The 24,949-nt window shown below is 31.7% G+C and overlaps 1 protein-coding gene across 1 annotated transcript in view; it reads left to right on the forward strand.

The window, feature by feature from the left end:
• The first annotated feature begins 412 nt into the window (after nt 1-412).
• LOC106647629 (uncharacterized protein CG5902) overlaps nt 413-24,949 on the forward strand; it is a 278,297-nt gene continuing 253,760 nt past the window's right edge. The window contains exon 1 of the mRNA XM_014364130.2: nt 413-1,055. Coding sequence (XP_014219616.2) covers nt 910-1,055 — 146 coding nt within the window. The 5' untranslated portion in view covers nt 413-909. The remainder of the gene's footprint in view (nt 1,056-24,949) is intronic.

The following is a 24,949-nucleotide window of genomic DNA, read 5'->3' on the forward strand; positions in this document are numbered from 1 at the left end:
TTGTGAGAATGCGTATGCAATGCAAGCTTCGAAATATATATATATATATATATATATATATATATATATATATATACCTATACAATATGCCACTATGTGCGCAGTTATAGCTGAATAAGCGAGACACATCCTTAATCTTGATAAAATATAAAATTTTGTTATGCGTCACTGCGTATGCAAACTTTGTTGTAGCTATTTATTTGAATGATTTTTACTGACAGAAAATAGGATGTACAGTGTACAGCCAATATTGTAGCTATTTTCAATGTCTTACACGTAGCGCTAGCTATTGGCACACGCAAGATTCTCATGCGATTATGTTTTATAGGTAGAGTGTCCCTCTATGTATTTTGGCTGTTCCAATCTTTAGAAACTAGTGAGTGGCGTGGCAAGTGGCAACCTCATGGCAAAAAATTACCAGTCTAGTTTTGGGCAAGTTGTCACCGACCCGTTTTCTTGTAAAACGACATGTTCAATGTCAGAAACTGATCCAGGTAACTTACAGGTATCTTACATGTACGAAACTAAGTAAGTTACCTACCCACCACTAGCTGTGAGTGACGTTCCGCTGGTTATTTCCGCCTCATGTAACCGCGGCCGAAGGCATAAGTAGTCTGTGCGTGAAGCGTACAACCATCGTACAGCCGTGTCGTGGAGTAGAAGTTACGGAAAAAGTCCCCGATGAATGTCAAATTGAACTGTTGACTAATCGAAATTAACAATGTCATTAACACAAGTAGCTAAACGTCCTAACTACTTTTTGTTTAACTACATGCATCAAATTTCTATAGTTTATTTTTACTATACAAAACACTTTGAAATAAAATTTAATTAGATATTCTGAACCATTTTGGTATAACTAACAGTTTTAATTCCTCTAAGTGATATAAACAGTCGGTGGTTGTAATAATGGCTTCAAACTGTGGAACCAAAAAACAAAAAACAAACAATTCAATAGTTTTGCCAGAAATGGGATTTTTTTGTTTTGATGTTTTGTATAGTCAATTACATCAACTAGAACCTCCTAAATCACCAAATTTTAGTAATGATGCTTTGTAAGTCTAAGATGTTTTTAATTATTTAATCCTAAACTTCATATACACTTGTTTGAGTATTAGTTAGAATATTTTTTAGGATATCATAGTTATTTATGACAATAGCATGAAATAACAGTGACATTACATTTTAAAGTGCTAAGTATGCATCAGCCACTAGTAGTTCATTAAATGCACGGATTAAGAATGAGATTGTATTTTACTGCCTATGTCAGAGTTCTGATGAAAATTTATGTACAACTACTTTTTTAGTTTTTGCTTCTTTCATTCTCAACCTAGATTAGCTTTTGAATCCTGAACAGTTATTGAAAAACGAGAAAAATAACAATCCTCTAATAATTTTTAAACACTATTTCTAATTTACCTCTAAGTTGAAAAGGAGTAAAATAAGTTAATAATTGAAGTATTAAAGCTCAATTTCAGAACATCCGACATTGAACACCATTAGAATAGTGGGATGTATTCAATATTCACATGAAATTGTCACACATTTACTTTACTAAAAATATGTATAATGTTGAGAAAGCAAACATACCTTTTTTCATATGCTCTCCAATACTTAAGTACCAAATTTAATTTATATTCAAGCTTAAAAATTGACAAAATTTCGTAATAATTCTTTGAGATGCAAAATAAATATTATTAGAGCCAATTTCAGAGTCATTTGAACACATTTTTAACAGAAATAGAAGCTGAAGCTATGTTTCTCTAACATTGACGTGGAAAACAATAAATTTTATAGTTACATTTTGTATTCTTTTACTGAAGTTATAAGTATATGGAACACAAAAAAAGTGTATAGAAGTATTCTTAATTTAAAATTTAATGACCAGTACTGAGAACTTACCTTAGCTTGAACATACAGTCAATTAAAAGTTTGCAAGTCTCTTCAAAATGCGACAAGTGTCTGCTACAACTGGGATCCTAAAAGGTCACATGACTATTGATATAGATAGCCAATTGGGGGAAAAATTAGACAGTCGCTATAAAGGAAATGAGTGTTTTTTTTCTCTTTTAACGATTGTAATAAGTTAAAAGCTTTCGAATTAGTACATTGCGATACTGGTGCACGGGGAACGCGATTGATGCACTCGTGCCAATCACATAACCTCTCGCACGTGTGGTCACGGTCTTACACCGTACGTATGGTGTATACAAAATTTTTCGACTTAATGAGCGCGGGGGACGAGGTTTTGGAGCCATCCAACCCGAACATAAATGATCTTCAGGGTTGGCTCTATATATGGATTCAGTCCGCATCAGTTTTGTGAAACGTTTCGGATCATTAATGGATTCAGTTAACTAGATCTCCGGATATCGGATCATTGACGGATCCATCCCAGATGAGGAATAAAGTGATGTTTTCATTAGATTAGCAAGGTTAGAAGGCTTATAGATTATTTGATGTTATGTATGAACAATTCAATTTGAGAATTAAATAAAATTTGACAGATACATAACATAAATCAGTTATCTTACTAATATATAAAGCAAAGTCGCTAAAACGGTTGTAATCGCTAACCGAGAAAACTACAAAACCGATTTTGCTAAAATTTTGCATACCGATTTTTGAAACTTCCTAGATGGTTTGGGTATGGCTTTTATCTTAAAAAATTTAATATCAATAGCAATAAATAAGCTCAAAGTCTTGCAAAAATACGCCAGCTTTTCACTTTGGTTAATTGGTTCAGTAGGATCCGCTAGGTGGCGTAGACATAAAATTGAAGCCACCTGCAACAGAATTGAATAAGTGTGGTTGTAATAGGCCAAAAAGTCTTGGTAATTTCTGTCTTCGTTTACCGGCAGTTCATCGAGCTGCATGGAGAATGTAGATGATAGTCGCTCAGCTGGGTACCCCGGTTACCAATGACACTCATCTCCAATGGGCAAGTGACCTAGGTCTACTTTTACCCTAAACCTCCAGAAGTGACGAGTGTCACCAATAAAAAATTTATTTTAACCGATAACATACCCAGCGGAATACCAGGAGACGTGTCTATCCAGAGAACTATCTGCTATTTACTGTAACTCATAAACCGAAAATAGGATTGGGTTGAAAATTAGTACAAATATTTTGATTTAAGTCTACAAGAACATCTTATAAATTTTACGTCAGCAGAATAATTACAAACCACAGCATTTGATAAATAATCATGCTTGGAAACTTAAAAATCCGTAATTTTATCGAACAATTAACCATAACTTTTTTTACAAAAATACAATTGCCACCAAATTTTGTCTACTTCATTCTAAATAGCAGACAATCATCTCAAATAATTTGTAAGTCGGCAGAAAGTTAATATCTTTTCTTATTAAATAAACAATCAGACGCGACCACCGACGAAACGAAATATTTGACCATTTATTTACTGTAAATCACAAACCAAAAATAGGATTGTCTTGAAAATTAGTAAAAATATTTTTATTCAAGTTTACAACAAAAACTAACAAATTTTACGTCGGCAGAATGATTATAAACAAGAATATTTAAAAATTAATTATCCTTTAAAAATTAACTATCCGTAATGTTATCGAATAATTGACCATAACATTTTTTACAAAAATACAATTGCAACCAAATTTTGTCTACTTCATTGAATAGCAGACAATCATATTAAATAATTTGGAAGTCGGCAGACAGTTGATAACTTTTATTATTAAATAAACAATCGGACGCGACCACCAATGGAACGAAATATTTGACCAAATGTTCGACAAAATTTGGAGGCAATTGTATTTTTGTTAAAAAAGTTATGGTTAATTATTTGATAAAATTACGGATTGTTAAGTTTTTAAGCATGATTAATTTTTGAATATTGTTGTTTATAATTATTCTGCCGACGTAAAAGTTATTGGTTGTCGTTGTTGACTTAAATAAGAATCTTTGTACCAATTTTTAAGCTAATCCTACTTTTGGTTCAGGAGTTACAGTTTATAGTTGGGCAAATATTTCGTATCGTCGCTGGTTGCGTCTGATTGTGTATTTAATACTAAAAGTTCTCAACCTTCTGCCTACTTACAAATTATTTCAGATGATTGTATGCTTCTTAGAATGAAGTCGACAAAATTTGGAGGCAATTGTATTTTTGTAAAAAAAGTTATGGTTAACTGTTCTATAAAATTACGGATTTTTAAGTTTTTAGGCATGATTATTTATCAAATGTTGTTGTTTATAATCATTCTGCCGACGTAAAATTTATTAGATGTTGTTGAAGACTTAAATAAGAATATAAGTACTAATTTTAAAGCCAATCTTATTTTTGGTGTATGTGTTACTGTAAATTATTGGTCAAATAGTTCGTTTTGTCGCTGGTCGCGTCTGATTGTTTATTTAATAACCAAAGGTATTACTTTTTGCCGACTTACAAATTATTTAAGATAATTTTATGCTTTCCAGAATGAAGTAGACAAAATTTGGAGGCGGTTGTATTTTTGAAAAAAAAGTTAAGATTACTTATTCGATAAAATTACGGATTTTTAAGTTTTCAGGCATGATTATTTATCAAATAATGTTGTTTATAATTATTCTGCTGACTTCAAATTTATTAGATGTTGTTGGAGACTTATATAAAAATACTTGCACCAATTTTTAAGCCAATCCTATTTTTGGTTTATGAGTTACAGTAAATAGTTGGTCAAATATTTCGTTTCATCGCTGGTCGCGTCTGATTGTTTATTTAATAATAAAATATATTAACTTTCTGCCGACTTACAAATAATTTTAGATGATTGTATGCTTCTTAGAATAGAATAGACAAAATGTGGAGGCAATTGTATTTTTGTAAAAAAAGTTATGGTTAATTATTCGATAAAATTGCGGATTTCTAAATTTTCAGGCATCATTATTTATCAAATGTTGTTGTTTATAATCATTCTGCTGACGTAAAATTTATAAGATGTTCTTGTAGACTGAAATAAAAATATTTTTACCAATTTTTAAGCCAATCCTATTTTTGGTTTATGAGTTACAGTAAATAGCAGGTTGTTCTCTGGATAGACACGTTTCTGTGATGCTCTATTCACACATCATATTTTTTTCTTACCATGAGCAAAAAGTCAACTGCTGCTTTGCGCCATTCTAATCACTTTGTGCACACGGGTAGACAAGTGATTTACGAGGCAAAAAGTGTCTACAAATAAAAAATTGCACTTTTTCGCCCTAAAAACTGCAAGTTATTCATGGACGCAAAGTTTCCTTAAGAGGTTTGTTAAAAGTATTTCTCGTATTCTTTTTCGAAAAACATAAAGATAGATTATTTAAAGGCTTATAAATTACTTTACTACATTATTTTTCAGCAGGAAGCATGATTAACATTTTTATTGACAACGTCTTGACAAATTGGCCATTACAAAAAAATATTAAGTATTCTCTGTACTGGACTTAACAATAAAAAAGCTCGAAATAATCGATGCATGCAATAAAACTTACTTTTCTGATAGTAATGCATGATATCGTTATTTCGATTGAAGATGGTTTCTACGGAATTTTTGGCTTTTCTTTAGAAAAGTACTTGATTAAACTAGGCAACAATAAAGAAGCGATTTCGAGGTGTAAAATGTATGCTTCATCCGTTTCCTGGTTTTTTACTAATTTTCAGTGCTGTAACTTAAAATTATAATCTTCTTAATAAACAGTAACAAATATCATGAACGAAATTATTAATATATTATACTTACGTGAAATATTCAAATCCGTTATAAAATACTTTTTATAAATTTCATTTAGTCGTGTAAAGTCCGTTTTCACGAAAATAGATTCGACTGATTTTAAACTTACGTTGTCAACTGCAGTCTTTTTTTTTAACAGGTGGTTCTTTTGAATTACCGTCACATTTACTCATTACGTACGTTACTATTCGCAAATCAAAAGAATTATAGTGTGGTTCTTTTTCTCCACATTTCAAATTTACTATCTTGTTTAACCTGAAAATTTGAATTGACATTTATTCATCAATACTCCATCGTTTACAACCATATTGTGATATTCACAGTTATAAGGGAAATACATCAATAAAAAATAGATATGTTTGGTAGTTATACAAATTATGTAAAAAATTTTAACTTAAATTTACCACCTCAGGAGCAAGAGACGTAGTCAATATTTGAAACTCGTCGAAGAAATCTGTAGGCTCTTTATAAGCAGAGTCTTTTCCGTAACGTAAAGTAAATCTCTCTCGCCACTTTTCAATTAAAAGCATGATCCACATCACAGTTTTCTAAGTCTTAAATTTGAAAAATTGAAGTATCAACTTTTAGTTTTGTTACTGTAAAATATAGCAGAGAGTTACAAACTGCATGTTCGCATACAGTTAGTTGTGCAACAAATAAAGCATGATTAATATTTAACAAAGTATACGCATTCTTAGTTACATAAGTGCACAAATAATGTTATCTAATGTTATCAATTTTATCAATGTCATCAAATTACTTATGCAAAAATTTTACATTCCAAGGTGGCTCACTATTAATACAATACATAAGCTGTATTCTTTTAAGAAATCAATTAAAGAGATTTTGGCAAAAAAAAAGAAAAAAAAAATGTTCAGTAACGCTGAAAAAACTTTTTGTTTTTGTTAAGGGAGTTGGGTTGCATTTCACATAATGATGAAAATATTTTTAAAAAAACATATGTTGTAAAGAAACATTGCGTGGATGTAGTCACTAAATTTGAGCACAATCGCGTCTACAGATTTCGAGAAAAAAATTCATGAAGTGTCTCTTTTTCGTCGTCTTTAACATGGGCTCAAATGTAAGTTATCAAAAAGGTTGTAAAAAAATACCTATTACTCTTGACACAGCGATGAGAACGTTTTGAAAAACTGATATGTTATTTATGACAACTTCATTCGTATACGTGCAAAGTTTCAATAAAATCGCGTCTGCAGTTATGGAGATATTTGCACAAACGTAAACAAATTCGTTTCCTGCTTGTATGCTTCATTCATGTGGCAGACAAGGACGCACTGAGTACACTGTTTGCTGTCAGCTCGACTTTTTACGTGACGCGTTAGCTTTTCACAAAATCACTTCTAGAAGCCGTTCTACTCAAAATTATGATCTCAAACTTGGTATAGGCCTTTACGAGACCTTATACTTTAATGATATACCATGTAAACCTCTAATTTCGAAAATTTATAGCACAATTTTATTAAAAGAAGATCAGATTGACTATACCGTTTACTCCTTATTCTTTATCTCTCATAGAGAAAGTATTTAGGCTATTTGATTAATACCATAAGAAACGAGATACCTTGAAGAATATTCTGTAATTTTTTTGAAGTATTTTATTTAAACGTTAACGAGAACTGGCGAGTCGAACACAAATGCATTTTCCGTAATTAAAAGGGCGGATCTTTTTAGGCTAGGTTAGTACAGCAGACTTTAGCACGGTGCCTTATGAACATACACGTGCTCCCCTTCACCTTCCCGCGGGAGCGACCCAACTCCCTTAATGACATATGTGCGTATTTTTTATTATTATTTCTTAGTTTTTAGCCATTAGTTAGGCTTGGAAAACGGACTTGCATACATATCTATGAAATAATTACAATACCAAGTTTTACAAAATCATCTTAAGACTACAAACTGCATTGCTACACTTAACTTTGTTATCCTAGTCGCCATACTTTTACATGACATCTCCTTTAGTACTAATAACACTTAACTCTAAAGGTTTGGTAACTTTTACTTTTGGTAACTTTGGTATCTCTTGTTGACAGGTACTCGCATGACCTTATATTCTTATGACCGCAGTCAGACTTACTTCTGAACATACATCTTATACTTATATGACCTATAATACACTTTTGCTTGCCGAATTTCGATATTTACATACTCAATTTTATTCATCTTTCTTCCCCCCCCCTCTTCCCTCTTTTCCCCTCTTTCCTGAATCCATCCCTTTATTTATTGCTTTTAGAATCTTAAACGCCGCTTTATTTGCATTTTCATTTAGTAGCCAGTAAATTTTCTTTTGTAAATTCATACCTTTAGGTACCTACTCTACATTTAGGTTTTCGCATTTTCCCAACATATGTTCCCAATTTCCCTCCCCTTTTTTACATAATACACAAGCTTTATCCTCTTCTTTTAACCAATTTTTATTTCTTGTTTCTAAATTGCCACACCGTGTCCTTGAAATTACGCTAATACATGTTTGTTTTTGGAACCTTTTTAAACACATCGGTAATCCTAACGTCTCCACTTTCTTATCAATCTTATTGTAATTGGAAGCATATATTTTACTGTCAACCTTTTGCATTTCGATATCCTTTTGTCTTTGCAACACTAACCTACTAACATTTTCCTCTTTATCTCTTATTTTTTCTATCTCCACCCCGCTTAATCCCAGGCTATTCAAAAATTGTTCTCTTTCCATACTCGTTTTTAACTTTGTATCCTTTTTCAACCCCTCTACCAGGCACAATTTTGTAAGTCTGTCCTCACTCTGATTGAAAATCTTCTCTACATAATTTAATGCTCTCATGCTCCATTGCAAATCCAATGAATTTATGCCCAATTCCCTCATTATTACATACCTTGGAGTGCAGAAGTCTTGTTTAAGAACCTATCTAAAATAATCCATCTGTACTTTTTCTAATTCTTTTGCCCCTTTTCATCGAAATTTTCTTTCCCCCAAACTCCATGTTTTCTTTGCAGCCACTATCCCTTTTCCTTTTAATTCATTTATATGATCTTTGTAGTTTCCTACTCTAGTAAAGTTAAAACCCAGGTACTTAAACTTTTTTACTTCTTCCAGCTCCTGTTTGTCCCATTTCCACACTTCTTTCTTGCTATTATTAGCTTTATTAAAAACTAATATTTTTGATTTTTCCTCGCTTACGATCAGTTTCCTTTTCTTTGCAAACCTTTTCAATATACCCATCATATCAATCATAACCTCTCTGTTGTTTGCAAGTTATACCTTATCATGTGCATAAGTTAATGACCATATTCTATTCCTCCCAATCATTACTCTCCCCACGTTCCTATCTCTGAAATCATCTTCCAAGTCCGCAATGTATACATAGAATAAAATAGAACTCAGTAAACACCCCTGTCTTAAACCTTTTGTCACCCAGAATTCGTCTGTTAGTTCTTCCCCTACTCTGTTCCTGACCTTCATTTCTTCATACAGGTTTTTTATTCGGCTGACTATATACTTGCTAATCCCTTTTTTCCCATAATTTATGTGCGTATGTGAACGTTAGACATGTAGTGAATCAACAATTAATAATTTTAACGGAATCCTTATAAAAAACTGAACAAATTTTAAAACTTTTAAATTTAAATTGAATGAAAAAAGAAATGAAGATTCTTTTAAATCAGTTTGTATTGATTTTTGTTCTTTATTACATACATTCCACTATTAGTCATACAGAAAAACTCAACGATAATTGTAATAACTTACAACCTTACACAAAAATAAAAAATTCATAAAGTAAAATTGAAAAAAATATATCATGCTTAAAAGTTTATTTAGCTAGAAAATATTTTTTCTACAAAAAAATAATTCTAAATTACACTTTAAATTACCTTCTTTTGTGACTGTTAAGCAAGGATTTTTTTCTCTCGCTTTTTTGAGATCTAGAATACCGATGCTGTATCCGAGAAATGTTCTGAATTCGTAGTACTCTATTGAAAAGTCACTACTTAAATTCAATCTGTTATAAATTTTAACTCTGACATGTTTTTAATATCTTAATTAGACATAGTGAAAAAAGTTTAAAATAAAAAAAATAATTTAAAAAAAACGACTAAAAAATTTATGTATTATACATGGTAAGTGACAGTGAAAAAATGGAGTAGATGAAATTTCGCTTTCCATAAAGTATTTGACAATTTCTATTTACTTGACTCTTTTTTTCTGATCTTATGAATGCAGTTTATATTGTTTATAGCAACTAATAATGGTAACGAAGGAATGTTACTCAAAACGTTTAATTTAATTTTGTGTTAACATGTCAACTGTTTACTTGTAAGGTTTCGATGATTTCACACTTTTTTTCATTTCTAACGAAATCAGAATTTTGCCCAGTTCTTGTCTTAGAACTTTTTGAGTCTCAACATAGTGGTACAAAATTATTTGACCAACGTGATGGTTGGTATTTCCCAATATCTTATACACATCTTTATTGCGTGCAACTAAAAAAATTATTGTATCAATTCGCACATGCGTAAAGAAAAATAAGAAGAAGGATATATGTAAGGAAAAAAAAAAATAATAACTGTTTCCACACCATAAGATAATTTGCGACCATCATTAATAATAAATTAATATTTTTGAAGTACTGAAAAAAGTTATCAGAGTTTTTAAAATGTGAATGAACGTAAGAGTGGCATGACATCATTTTAAACACCATTTAAAATAAAAAAATTGTATATCCTGATTGTCACGGTACAAAATCAACACTTTATTAAACAATTTTGTGAAAATTTGAAGTAAAAGCATATTTTTATCTTTTTATATTGTACGTTAATACTAATAAAAAAAATTGCAGTACTTCCCACTTACATTTTAAAAATATCCAGGTATTACGTTTATACATTTATTACACATTTTGAGAGTAGAATATTAAAATTCATGCATTAATTTTTTTTAACTATAAGATAGAATACAATAAAAAAATTTATTTTGGGAGTAATACTTATCGACACATTTTAATCTTTCGATCTTCTGAGAGCATCCATAATTTTCCGTGTCTTCATCTTTTAATCTTTGATCAACACTTGCATTTGTATAATCGAAATTATCTCAACTTATAGATGTATTTAATAAATTAGGCATTACTTTTTTATTCAATTTACACTTGTTAAAATATTTTCATCGGTAATATTTTCCCCAAAATCAGAAATTATACCGTAAGGTATTCCGTTAACTACTTTTGTGTGCACCATAGATTCTTCTCGTAGATTATAAGAATACTGAATTAAAGCAATTGAGTTGAAGCCCTTAAACTTCTGTAAAAAATAATCTTTTTTGGGATGATTCTTAGGTACAAAGCTTGACATCTGGCTTTCAGTTGAAGTTGTGAAGGAATCTTCATCAACATTTAATACTAAAAAAAAATAATATTATTGAAATTTAAGTATAAAAATAGATTGTAAAAAAATAAAAATCATTTAAAATGTTGTGCGGTTGCTAGCGTGTGGCAAGAAATAACTTTTAAAACAATATTATGTACAAAAGAAACTATTTTATCTTATTTTCATGCTACGTATACGCTTCGAAACAAAAAAATTTTTTCATTCATGTTGAATAATTTAAACTCAAAGATTTACAATATTTTTCAAATGGCAGGATCACATATTTACAGTAGCGTGTGTCTAATCACATAGTTGTGAGTATGTACAGTGGCATCCTGTACCACTTGCACATGCAACGATACATGTTATCTTCTTGCAGAAGCAATCAAACACAAGTGATTGAATACTTTTTAAAAATTTATTACACCTACCACTGTATCAGACATATACAATGTGCAAGATGATACTGCTGGTGCTTTTAATATTTATATTTTCATGTTTATGAATTAGGATTTGATTTACAGATGTATTAATAAAAATACTGTAATAATATTTAGAATTGTGCTCGCCACAAAGAAAAAATTAAAACCATAAATTTAAATAAAGATCTGAAAATTATTTGGAATATTCATTTTGTGAATTAGCTGCAGTATTTATAATTAATTATAGCTACTCTGCAGCTAACATAGATAATTGGCAAAAACAGTCACACCATCCAAATTGTGAACTAGTTGTTCTGAAACTTGTCAGAGCATTTCCAACATATAAGCCATGTAGTACTGTACACTTATTCTTATCACAAGGGGAAAAAGTGTCTGTAAACATTTAACACCCTAAATTTCACACAACTTGGTTTTTAAAATTGAAGGTTAAGTACACTTACTGTATACATCAAAATACCTTACCTTTCAAACATTGCATCAAGTCCTCACACTTCCAGTTTTTCAGAATTGTTGAGACAAACTGGTCTGTCATGGTTTTCTTCAACAGCTACTTATTTTAAACGCATACAAATTGTTAAAATAATAATTATCAAAGGACACGTCAACGTTCTATACACTATCCGCTGGTCGGTATGTATGCATACGCACTGGTGGAATACATATTTTCACATATGTACTCTCGACCTCGCATCCGAATCGCGCACGTACGAAAAATTTTACTTCAGGATTTCGGATGTAAATTTTTCGTACATCAAGAATAAGGAAGTACAGTGGCGCTCATGTCACGATTCGAGATGTAGTCCTTGGAATGAAAACTTTATTACCAGATTTTTCACCAGTAACTATTTCTCCTTCTGAAATATATTTAAATAATTTTGTTACGTTAGACGTTGTCTAATACCATTGCACAATTCATCAAATATACTCAAGTTTCTTATCAACGTAACAATAGCATCTACTTTAAAATTTAAAACATGTGGCTGTAATCCTTCAAGTATATTATTTAGAGTTTCTCCAGAAAAATTTATGTTTATACTTTTATCAGTGTGATCACTACCTTATATTTTGCATTATCTATAATAGATTAAGTATGTTCTTTTGCTTCAATAAAACTCAAAATTTTATTATTTAAAATGTACAAAAGTTTGTTATGAGTTGTTAGAATTACTTTGTATAGGCAACAATTTATTCTATTTCCATACATTTTTTCGGAAACATCATCAGTTTTCCATCCCTGTGGAATTTTGAAAGACTTTATTTTTCCATTTCCAATGTCCATTAACATAAATGAAAATAATTAACCTGTACACCGCATATTACTTTTCAATTTCATAATTTTCACTGTTTCCATAGACATGAATATATTATAGTTTCACTAGTTATAAAACTTTTACACTCGTGCTTTATCACTTTGTCTAAAATCGCCTCCTAAAATAAATAATTTTTCACCAAATGGAATATTGTTATCACATAAATCTTTCAAAGTCTTATCTACTATTTCCAAAGCTTTTGAGAGATCCTTGAAGCTTCGTCCCAAATAATTACATTTACTTTTCGTACTTTTTTTTTAAACAGCTTTGTATTCTAAGAAAGAACTTGCAATGTTATTTACATCTAATGGTAATCAAAATTTTCTATGACTTGTCATTCCTGTAATTAATAAAATTAAAGCAATTCCTGTTCAAACAAAAAAAATTTATGTTTTGTATAAAAATGTTTTTCCAGAACCTCTTGGACCATTAATAAAATATAATTTTGTGTCCTTGTTGATAATTTCATTCAAAATTACTTTTTGATCTCTATTTCAATTAGCAAATAAATCCTTAAAATTTGTTTCTAAATCAATAACAGTCTTAATGTCCTCAATATTTTCAGATTTTACTGTTTCATTTAGCTCTAGTAATCCATAATCTTAACATGTATTTCCTTTAAATTCGAAGATTTCATTTAAATGTAATAAAGCATTATTTTGTTTATCTTGTTTTAAATCTTCAATAAAAATTTTTATGAGTTATTTACAAATAGACTTACCACAAACGCCTTCAGATATTGAAAACCATGTGAAAAGTTTTCTCAGTTAATATTGCAGCATAATATTACAAGCTTCTTTAATTACTTTACATATTGTAGAGTCGTGTTTAACTTAACCTTAAGGACGTTTGGTAGTGATTGAATTTTCCAACGAATTTTTCTGAAATTTTGACCAGACGTTTTTATTGTTGTTACAATAAACCAGTCAAAATTTAAAGAGGTTCCTCTGTTTCGTTTTCGAGATATTGAATTTCAAAGTTAAGTCATTTTAACACTGTCGCTTATGGGAGAACTGACTAAATCACAGTTTTAAGCAAATTGGGCCAGTGAATTTGGCCAATTTTTTTATATGTTACAGATAATGTTATTAATTTGATGTATACCAAGTTTTGCGACGATCGTCTGATTCGTTTATAAATAAAAAATTAAATAAAAGCTCGACCGAAACGCAACGGCAACGTTGCAAGTGGCGGGAAATTCAAAATGTTCCAGGATGTTGATCAGTAAATATCTCAATATTATTGTAGATATTTATGCATTCACGCATAAAATACAAGCTTACGTGTGTGCGTGAGTGTATGTACAGAACGCCCACCCCTTCCCATAAAAAACAATAAATGTTAATAACACGCTATTTATTTTTTTTTTTAATTTCAAATTTATTATTTCTTCTTAAGATACAATTTTTTTGCACATTACAAAATCACATGCTCATAGTTTGAATCACTCATCTTAGAAATCATCCTACTTATCTGACATCCCATGCTGTATGAGACTTGTCAAGTCATTTAAAAATTCAAATATTTTATTTACACTGATAGCTCTTTTGATTAAAGGGCTTTGCCCATTTATTAGAAACGATCTTAAACCATCATTACCTTCCATAAATTTATCAACAATAATATTAAAATCTACTTTATTTTGACTTAGATTTTTAATCACTGTTTTGGGAATGATAGACGACATGGGGGAAAAAGTTGGCGAATACATTTTTTCATCAGAAATTCTTTGAATTTTCGCAAGAACATCTTTTACGGAAAACACGTTCGTTGAAATATCATCCCATGAAAGATATGTAGCGGTTAATTTTTCTAATAAATCAATATCAACTATTGCATTATGAGCGTTTTCAACAGACAATGTCAATAAGTCTTTTCCGAGATCTGAAAGCTTATGATTTTTCCTATTCGGAAAATGTTTTCTAAAAAGAGGTAAAGTGTCTACAAATCCCAAAACAAGCGTTTCAAATGAGCTTAAGAGAGACAAACTTTGGAAAAATCTTACAATGCGATTAGAGTCAAAATCACATTTATGTGCTATCATAATTACATTCTTACCAAAACTTTGTAAAAACTCCAGAACTCTCAATGCAGCTTGCTTATGAGGAAGTGTTGAAAGTGGCTTACCATGCAAAAATAGTTGTCTTCCGTTTTTAGATAAACCTGTCACTGCAGTTGACTTTGGATCGATATTCTTAACTGGTGTGAGATAAACGGATAATAATTTTGTTTCGCTTTTCATGGCTATCTGAAGAATATCTTTTTGCGGAGAGAAGCCTCCAGTCTCCAAATCGAAAAAGATATACGCAAAATTGTCGGTATTGTAACTTAAATGATTTACTATTTGACGAGTAATTTGACTGGAGTTAATAGGAGTGTCTAAAAGCGTCATGTCGGAAGAGTAAGTATCATTGGATTTTTTTTCTTTTTGATTTCTCAGTTGTTGTTTTTTCAAACTGTTATGCTTCCTAAGAGCTTTTATGCGAGGCTGAGATTCTCGATTCAGTCTTTTAATTGCTTTTTTTTTGGCATATGCGCAATAATTTATCATTGGTTTTCTATACGTAAGATTCAATTTTTCACACACTTTTAGAACGTAATCCGCACCTAAATTTTTATGGGCAACAGCGCATGCAAATCTGTAATCCGCCGATTCCGATGTAGAATAAGAATTTGCCTTAGGGCAGTAGCTAGCCATTGTATTATTAATACTTTCATTGGTATTAGATGAGGCGGCGAGTACAAATTTACATGCACTATTTGCTAAATCGAAAAACAATTTATTAATATGTTTGAACAGAATCGGATTTTTTAAGTGCCTACTATTATCATAGTTTTCTATGTCTTCTCTATATTTACAAAAACCTCCACAATCATCATGATTATCAAAAACATGGTTTGGCAAATTTCTTAAATCCTGTTCAATAGCGGCCTTATTATTTTTATTTTTTTTTATCACGGTAGCAAAAGAATTTTTTAAAAAAGCAATAGTATCATGAGTTAACTCGTGATCAACGTCAATACTTTTGTTTTCTCGCATCTTGTATAACATATTACTTACGCCCTTTTTCGAATGGTTGATATCACATTGCTTTACAATAGTATAGTCTAAATTTTCATGAAGAGCAGATTCTACAGAACTGTCGTTGTCACCAATATAAACACCTATTTCAGCGCCAGCATTTTTTAGAATTGAACTGTTTGCTATGAGCTGAACTGCGCCTTCAGCCTCCATAGATTTTGCTGTGCCATAGTGATTCAGTCTGCAGTCGTGCTCTATTTGTACTCCATTCTTAGTATTAATATCACAAGTCCTACATTTTCTATTTTTGGTGCAAAAATCAAGAACCTTATCAGTCATATATCCTACAAGAGTACAAAAACCATTCAAGCTGTCGTATCGATGACCTGTCGACCTCTGACTCCAGCCCATGTCATAGCTTGCGAAAAGCCTGGTAATTCTTTTTTCTTCGCTGTTTTCCGCTTGTTTAGTAGTCAGAATGAACCCGTCTTGAAGGTGAGGTGGACTAAAAGTGATGGAAATTGATAGGAAAAATAAAAACACATATTCAGAGTAACAAAAAGTTTAGTACATACAAATCATGAATATAAAAGTATAAGTCCATCATCAACATAAATTCAATAAGAGAATACTCTAAGTAAAAATTGATTCCAAAAAAAATACAATCGCCTCAAGCGGTGATAATACATGTACATATTTAGTCACATACATATATATTTGCATAAAAACACGCAATCACTCATATGCACACTCACACCTTTGCGTACATACATAAAAAAGCACTTCTCAACAAAAAAATCACTGTCACAGTTTGATCAATTGTATATAAAAAACTCTATAAAAAATAATTATGAATTTTAAAATAAATAAATCGGTTCCGGCATTAAAAATTGTCTGTATAAAAATATTTTCCTAGCGGTAGGAAACGTACGATAACTGTTTGTACTCTATAAAACACTATTGTTGTTAATCACTTTGAAAGATTGCTAGTACACTATTTCAAACTGGTAAGTATATATCACTAATTCTAATAGTGCTTCGAAATATTGTTTGCGCTATAATTTGGTTTTGGAGAGTACGCGCAGGTACACAAAAAAAAACTTACAGGCACAATTTTAAATCCTCTACATTTTTTTCTGTCAATTCCTTTTCGACGGTCACGGCTTCGATGCAAGACTCCCTGGCAACTTCTTCAATGACTGGTCCCACCAGACGCTCATGTACTTTGAAAGTTTTGTCATTAACTCCAGGTAAACCAATTGTTTTAAGAAGTTTGTTTGTCTTAGTTGTCCCTAACCCAGAATTCAAAGCTCCTGCAAGATGAAAAATTTATCATCTTTTATTCTGAAATAATTTGAATGCTGATATGTGATAGAAAACTTACCAAGTGATAGTTTAGTGTTTATTGCAAAGGAACTTATTCCAGTTACAGGATTGACGTACTTTTCACTTGAATGAATTTTCGTTACGTGATTGCATTTAGAACATTCAACATCAAAAATTGAACCCAAGCCTTGAACGACTTCTCCTTGGATATCACACAAGCCTAATTTATCCTTGCATTTTTCACAAAACATTTTCTTGGCCATGGTTTTTACATCAATTACTCGCTCTCGATCAATAGGAATATCTCTGACATAACTGGTACAACCACTCTTCTCTTTTTGTACCTTGTTCCTCAACATAGTTCGTAAATGCCTTTCAACTTTATATTTTTTTGTAAATTTTCCTTTGAATCGAATTATTTCTGTTCCTTTCTCATTCTTCGTAGTTTGGAGGTTATACTGTTTGGCTTTGGGCATTCTTACGAATGAAATCTACAAATAGAAATACAATTGTTACAAGTCTTTCTAATTACTCATTCATTCATTTTCACTACACTTTTATAATAAATCAGTAACAAATACTTACAGCTTTATCACAAAAACATTGATACACGAACGCTGTCGTAACCGACGCAGCACGCAGCAGACGAGCAGACAGTGTAGAGTGTGCAGAGACACCTGATGCGTGTACATGAACACTCACACATTTAAGACCCGTACGACGTTGCCAAATCTTCATTCATCGCTGGTTTCCCCTCACCGCGCAAATGTTTCCCCCCGCTAACACTACCGAACGTCCTTAAGCTATAGGAGAATATCTTAACGTACTGTAATGTATGTTATCAACTATTCTCAAACTTTCAAAAGATTTAGCTCCACTCTCACGATTTAAAATTAATTTAAAAAAGAACGCTCAGAGTCCTTAAATGACACTATATTGAGTCGCCCCATTGTTAAATTACGTCTTACTCTTTCTTTTCTAACCGAAGTTTTTAATGTTGAATTAAAAGAGTAGTATTCTGGAATATTCACGTATCTAATTTTTTTGCGAAACTATCTATTTTATTCAACTTAAAACAAGCCGTTAATGCTGTTTTAGAGTTTTCTAATGCTTTAAACATATTACTTTCTCCAAAAACTATTTTTTGTATATTTTCAGTATGTACTGATAAAGAAAATATAGAATGACTACCTCTACACAGACGGAACTCTTGCAATCGCCATGCTACTTCCATAGGGCTGAAATAGTGGCCATCTGTATACTCTGATATTTCATCAAAAATTTCTACATCGTCTTTTTTATCACTCGTATCTGTTTTCGTTATTTTACGTTATGCACTATCTCCTCCTCCATGAACAGAATTAAAAATATACTTTATACTTTGAATAGATGCACAATACTCAACATTTATGTGGTAGTTATAATTCGTTAATAAAAATAAATTGCATGGTATTACCACTGAATTATCAACTGAAATTTTTTCTACTGTCACTTCTTTTGTAATTTGGGTATCCATTTTTTGTGAAAACTGTATGATTAGTGAACTTTTTCGGAAACTTTTTTGTACAAATTTTTTGATGACTAGTAAGACATGGACTGTCTTAACCATTAGGTTCATTAAGCAGGTGTTAAATAAACAATTTTTTTATTTATGAATCAAGTGGAATTTCCGCTAAAATATATTTATTTACGTCAGTAGTAGTAAATACAGTTGATTGTTTAAGTGCTGTAAGGGACTAGGTACACGTACAAGCGTCTATCGCCCATTAGAATTCAATTTGATACCCCTTAACACCGTCTATCTGGTTTACTAGAATGTGAATACTTAAAGTAATTATGATAGCGCCTGTAACATGAAAATATGGAATAGTTTGTGTATCCTCTTTCTTAAAATTCAATGGTATAAACGTAAGCAACAACTTTTCCGAAAATATTGTGTTTAGATATATCATCTAAGATTAATTTTAATCTTCTATGAAATAATATAATAGTTATATTCGGTATATCATTCAGAACTTATACATATAAAAAATAGACTGCTCGTTTTTATGTACGGCGAGGAAACACAAGTAGAACGAGACACAACATCTAACGTGTATATGTGTCTCTCTCACACGTTGCCAACGGTGGGGATCAGTAAACTTAGGCCAGCTGATGCAACCTCCCCACTGTTGGCAACGTGCGAGAGAGACAGATATACACGTTCGATGTTGTGTCTCTTTCTACTTGTACTTCAGCGCCGTACATAAGAACAAACAGTCTTTTTTCATATATCTATGATTCAGAGTGGTACCTTTAGGAAAGTTTTTAAAAATTTGCTTTATTTATTTTTATTTAGGGTTAAACGTTATGGTGATAAAAAAATCAGGTTGTCTTAACTTTTGCATTATTGTCATTGCATCTACATAGTGTTTCTGCGTATACCTAGTACTAATGATGTATGTTAAAGGTAAAATAAAAACATTTTTAACACTATTGTTTTCAAAGCTTTTAAAGTTATTTGGGGCACTACGCATTATATGATCTGTTAATCCTTGATAATATTTAATTCTTAGAATTTTTCGGTTATTGCGAAAAAAATTTATTCTATTGCTTCATATCATAATACATGCATGCAAAAAAAATTGTTGCGTTAATTTTCCAGAATAAAGTATGGGACTAAAAGTGTTACTATTTGGTCGATAAGAAGTTCAATATAAGTAATATTGAAGAAACGTAAGATTTTCTGCCCTTGTTAAAAATTTTGGTCTACCTTATGTACTCCATCCTGCATCTCCTACTGGAAACAATAAAGGAAATACCATTGGATCGACATGCTGTATTCGGCATACAGCCTCGATAATTCAACCTATAACGATGTTATTAAATCAGATGATGATATTCATTTAAATTTACCCGTAGAAATGTTGGAATATAAGTAAAGGCTTTCCACCTCATAAACATGAATTTAAAAGAGGCACAGTAGTAGCGTTTATTTAAAATTTTTTTATATCAGACGGCTTATGTAACGGTATTTGATTGCGAATTACGAAATTGGTGAAGTATAACGTAAAACGCTAAATAGTTGAAGTTTTCCATTAGTTGTAGCGTTTGCTATGACTATAAATAAGTCTCCAGGTCAAAGTTTTATTAATGTGAGATTATTCTTGAAAAAACCTTCATTTTTTTATGGTCAATTGTACGTAGCTCTATCGAGATGCAAAGTAAAAATGGAATTTTCGTTTAAATCGATAGAGAAAACATTTTATGTATTAAAAATATAGTTTGGAAAATAAATTTGGATTGTAGGTAATAATGTTTCTAATCATAACAACGTTATTTAAGTATTCTTATTTGTATAGACAAAATTTATGACTTACTAATACATCTCATGAATGTATATTGTGTTCAACTATTGTACCAATATCAAAATTATTTTGAAACAAAATAGGAATAGACCTAAGTCTTCGTGATTTCATAGGGATGCATGAGTTGACTCATAAAATAAGTTATCTTTATGCGAAACATCCACAGTTTGTTTTAATAATGAAATAAATATAATTCAAGTTCATGTATGTGTTGGTTTTATTAACACATATGGGTGATTCTGTCGTAACTTGCTCAGATTGTGTCCAGTACTCGCACTCGTGTGCCATAATTGAATCCAAAACTTTAAAACTTTAAATTATGTGAAATGTTGTCAACTTCACTTGACATATTGTCTAATACCAGTATATTAATTTCTTCATTGAGAGAATCGATCATTAAGAGTCAAATTTTCCATTCCGACCCATGTCGACAACTCAATTTCACTGATAAAAACTTTTACCGGTAAAAAAAAAGGCTTATCTGCCACTTAGGTCTGTAAGCATTATATACTTCAGCTATTTGGGATAGGATTTGTACCTTAGCCTCACCAAAAATTGACAAAGATGAGTGAGTCTTCACTGCATACATTTTGTCCGCATATTTACACCGTAATAACGGTTTTAACAAAAATCAGTTCAAACTAGTAACTTTTTGGATTAGAAATGTTAACCAATGGTCACTGTTTAAAGTATAGGACTAAAATTTACAAATCCTCACGACAGTAATACCAGAAGTCGTTACGTCTCGAATAGCCAAGCTCTTCTACTTGAGTATTTCGTACGTACAAACATTTTATTCTATTCTGACGCTTCATGAAACAACCACACGGTGTATGTGTGTAGGTCCACAAACTACAGTTTTTTTATTGTATTTGAGGCTAGTAAATTAAGTATGGGTGGACAAGTCATTGTAATACGTCTATGAGTCATACGAGCACTATAAACTTTGAAAATTCCATTCCGACGGTACCTCACCTCAAAGTGCCGTTTTTTTCATTTTACCGCAATTATTTCCAGCCAAACTTTTTTTTCATTTCTGTTGGGCTAAAAGACGAGATACGTGTCTCGGGGTTTCGTCCAATGAGCCTCTTTTCGCTACATAAATACAAAAATGCTGGTGCTACTTCCAACGTGGGGAGCCAAGTGGTGCACTCCATTAGGTGGCTTTATCTGGGCTTAAATAAAAGCAAAAACACAGTTGTAAGAATTAAGACACAAATCTTTGAATTTTATGCCCTGAATAAAAAGTTATAGTGATTTTATAAAAAATACTAAATTTTAGCCAAAGTACATTATAAGCCATATTCACGTTTTAATTGAAACAGCGGTAAATTTTGAATGGAGACACAAAATTGAAAAAAAAATTTGTTTAATCGATAATTCTTGATCCCAGCTTTCATTTAAGCCCAGTAAAAACACTTGTCTATGAAGTTGGCACGCCACTTTTTAATAAATGCTTTCTGATAGGCACAGAAATTTTCAGTTTTTTTGCATTTAATTTACAGTTTAAATCCCAATTTTTCAGTTGTTTATTAAAACAATAACAACTGAGGCACTGCCAACTCCACCGGAAATTAGCAGTCCACTTAACTCTACAACGACAACTAAGCCGACTGCAAAATTCTGCATGGGCTAGGAATTAGTAGTTTTTTTGCATTTCTTCAAATAGCCCGATGCCGATTTTGTATTTGTTTAATTTTTCAAAAATAACGACGTGCCCTGCCAAGTTCATACGAAGTTAGCAGTCCAGTTACCTCTGCAACGACAACCATGCTGACTGCAAAATTCTGCATGGGCTAGGAATTTTCAGTTTTTTGTATTTTTCAAAATAGCCCGATGCCGATTTTGCATTTGTTGATTTTTTTAGAAATAACGACGTGCGCTGCCAACTTTACAGGAAGTTAGTAGTCCTCTTACCTCTGCAACGACAACCATGCCGTTTGCAAAATTCTGTCTGGGCTAGGAATTTGCAGTTTTTTTGCGCTTTTCCAAATAGCCCGATGCCGATTGGGTGGCTGAGCCTTTCTTGTCGCCCGATATTTACTTGGGTCAGTAAATACTCGTAACAAAACCACCTACAGAATAGCGTATTGATCCATTCACATTTCGAATTTTTTCTCAGCTATACGGTTATGCTATTTATATTCCTGTATCTTAAGAAAAATTCTTCCGCATTCTTCGCAATGTAAAAGCGCTATATCTTTTGTCGAATGCCAATCAACAGCCACTAACGTAATATTGTATATAATACCACATTACAATAAAATCAAACTGGTATCAATATACTTTTTCGATATTGATTTTAAAGCGAATGTTGTGGAAAATACTGCGTTATTGTGACTTATGATAACGATACAAAAATGTAAATAATAGCTCCAGTGCGTAGTTAAGAATAAATTCTTATAAGAGTAGATTAAAACGCAAATTCATGGATGGTTTTGTTGGTGAGTAATTAATTACATAAGACATACAAGTAAATATCAGGTGACAGCATCGACAAACTCGTCAGTTGATCTTCCGCTGTTCAGGCTGATTTTGGCAATGTGCCGTTAGCGTGCTTGGAATTTTTGTCAACTGAATATTTTTCTCACGACAAAAGGGATGGTGAAATAAATCCAGAAAAAATTTTTCTTTTATGGATAGTAAACATTCTATATGTAGTTATGCTAGGTCCAAAGTCAACATAGTAATTAATGAGGCTGTTACGGCCAAATAAAGTAAAATGTATCATAACTCGGCTCCTACACGGACAAAAAAATTTACGTTAATTGTAAAGGTAAGAGCAACAGTAAGTTTTTCCCTGATTAAGACACACAATGCCGTCAACAGTCCATTGTTTGTCAATAATGAAGATTATTACCTTATTCACTGATTACTGTAGCTTTACGGTAAAAAGTATTGCTAATTGAGATTGATTTTTACAAAAAAATTACCCTGAAGCTATTGAAACAACTATAGTCAAGATTCGTTTGTCACAACTGTACCGTTGCTTTTACCGTCAAAATTGAATGCACTTTGTTGCCAAGCTTTATGTTCCAAAGCGATGACATTACAGTTCTTAGTAATAGGATTTAAAAAAATTTTTTTTGTTTATTTATATAAAAATCTTCATTTCTAAGGTATTGCTTACATTTTTTGGATACATATACCGATAGCAGCAAAGTAGATCTCGATTTATACTGGGTCCATATTGTATCAAGTGTACAGATTAATATCGTACTAAGTGTACATAAATCAAAATTTTTAATTGTGACAATTTTGCAAAGTAGCTGTGTTGGCTCAATTGTAAGCGTGCTTGATACTGATACAACACCGTTCTAGGGGTCGTGGTTTCGATTCCTGGTGAATGAAAATTTTTTCAAAAACTGTTTTCGTCAGTAAAAGTTCCTATGAAGCCGTATCTGCTTTGGGGTGGGTTTTTCCGTAGAATTTTCCTTCAGAGTGATTTCAGAGTTTTTTCCTTGCCTCACAGGTCTTCGAGCCTGAGTAAATGCAAAACAGTGTTAGGGCTATAGGCAGAGACTAGAGGATACGATTCCAGGCGCTGGGACAGAGAGCGCTGGCCTTACCGGTAAGGAATGGTTCCTGAAACATGGGGCTTATCTATAGGGATGCTAATTAGCCTGGATCCGATGCTTCGGCAGAGAGCGCCGGCTTAACTGGCGAGGAGTGGACGTCCTAAAATATTAAGTCTTCTCTGGGAAAAGGCTACACAGTGACTAGTGGACCCGATGCACCATTGATGTGACAAGAGTGACAGCCTAACTGGCAAGGTAATTCACCGGAGAAATTTCCACTGCGGCCATGGTTATGATAAGGTATAACAATCGTTCGAAGATTGGTAATATGGGTGCGGTAATACACTTCCACATATAGGTGGTGAGTGGGTAGCCCCGGTGACAAAGCTAAAAGGGTAACGTGGTAACCTGGTAAAAAAAAACAATTTTAACAGTTTTGTAATAAGCCGTCAATTAAAAATGTTGTCGTCAGACTAGGCGCAATTGTTTAAGCATATAAAAAACTGCAGCATGCGCGATTTTCATTAAATTTAAAGCACTACAAGTACTATTTTTAATATTTTACTACATTTGCCTATTGTCTCATTTTTGCTTGTTTAAACGACCAAAATTTTTTTTTAAATTTGTTGTAAAACTAAATTTTTGTAAAGAATCATCCCCACCAAATCTTATTGCAACGCTACTGGAGGTACTGAATAAAATCTGAAAATTCTGTTTTTACCCAGCTTCTTCTCAAATTTTATTTTCGATATTTTGATCTGAAATTTCGTTAACATGTTCCTAAAAAATTACTGCATGGTAGTACAATGAAAAATTCTAGATTTTTAAAGATGATTAAAACATATGTATCGATGAAACCTAGAATTTAAAGGTTATAAATTTTTTTTTGAAAAACCAACAAA

Source organism: Copidosoma floridanum, unplaced genomic scaffold (genome assembly GCF_036245765.1).
Source record: "Copidosoma floridanum isolate Cflo_tuat_1 unplaced genomic scaffold, Cflo_Japanese_pri ptg000008l, whole genome shotgun sequence".
NCBI classification, from domain to species: Eukaryota; Metazoa; Arthropoda; class Insecta; order Hymenoptera; family Encyrtidae; genus Copidosoma; species Copidosoma floridanum.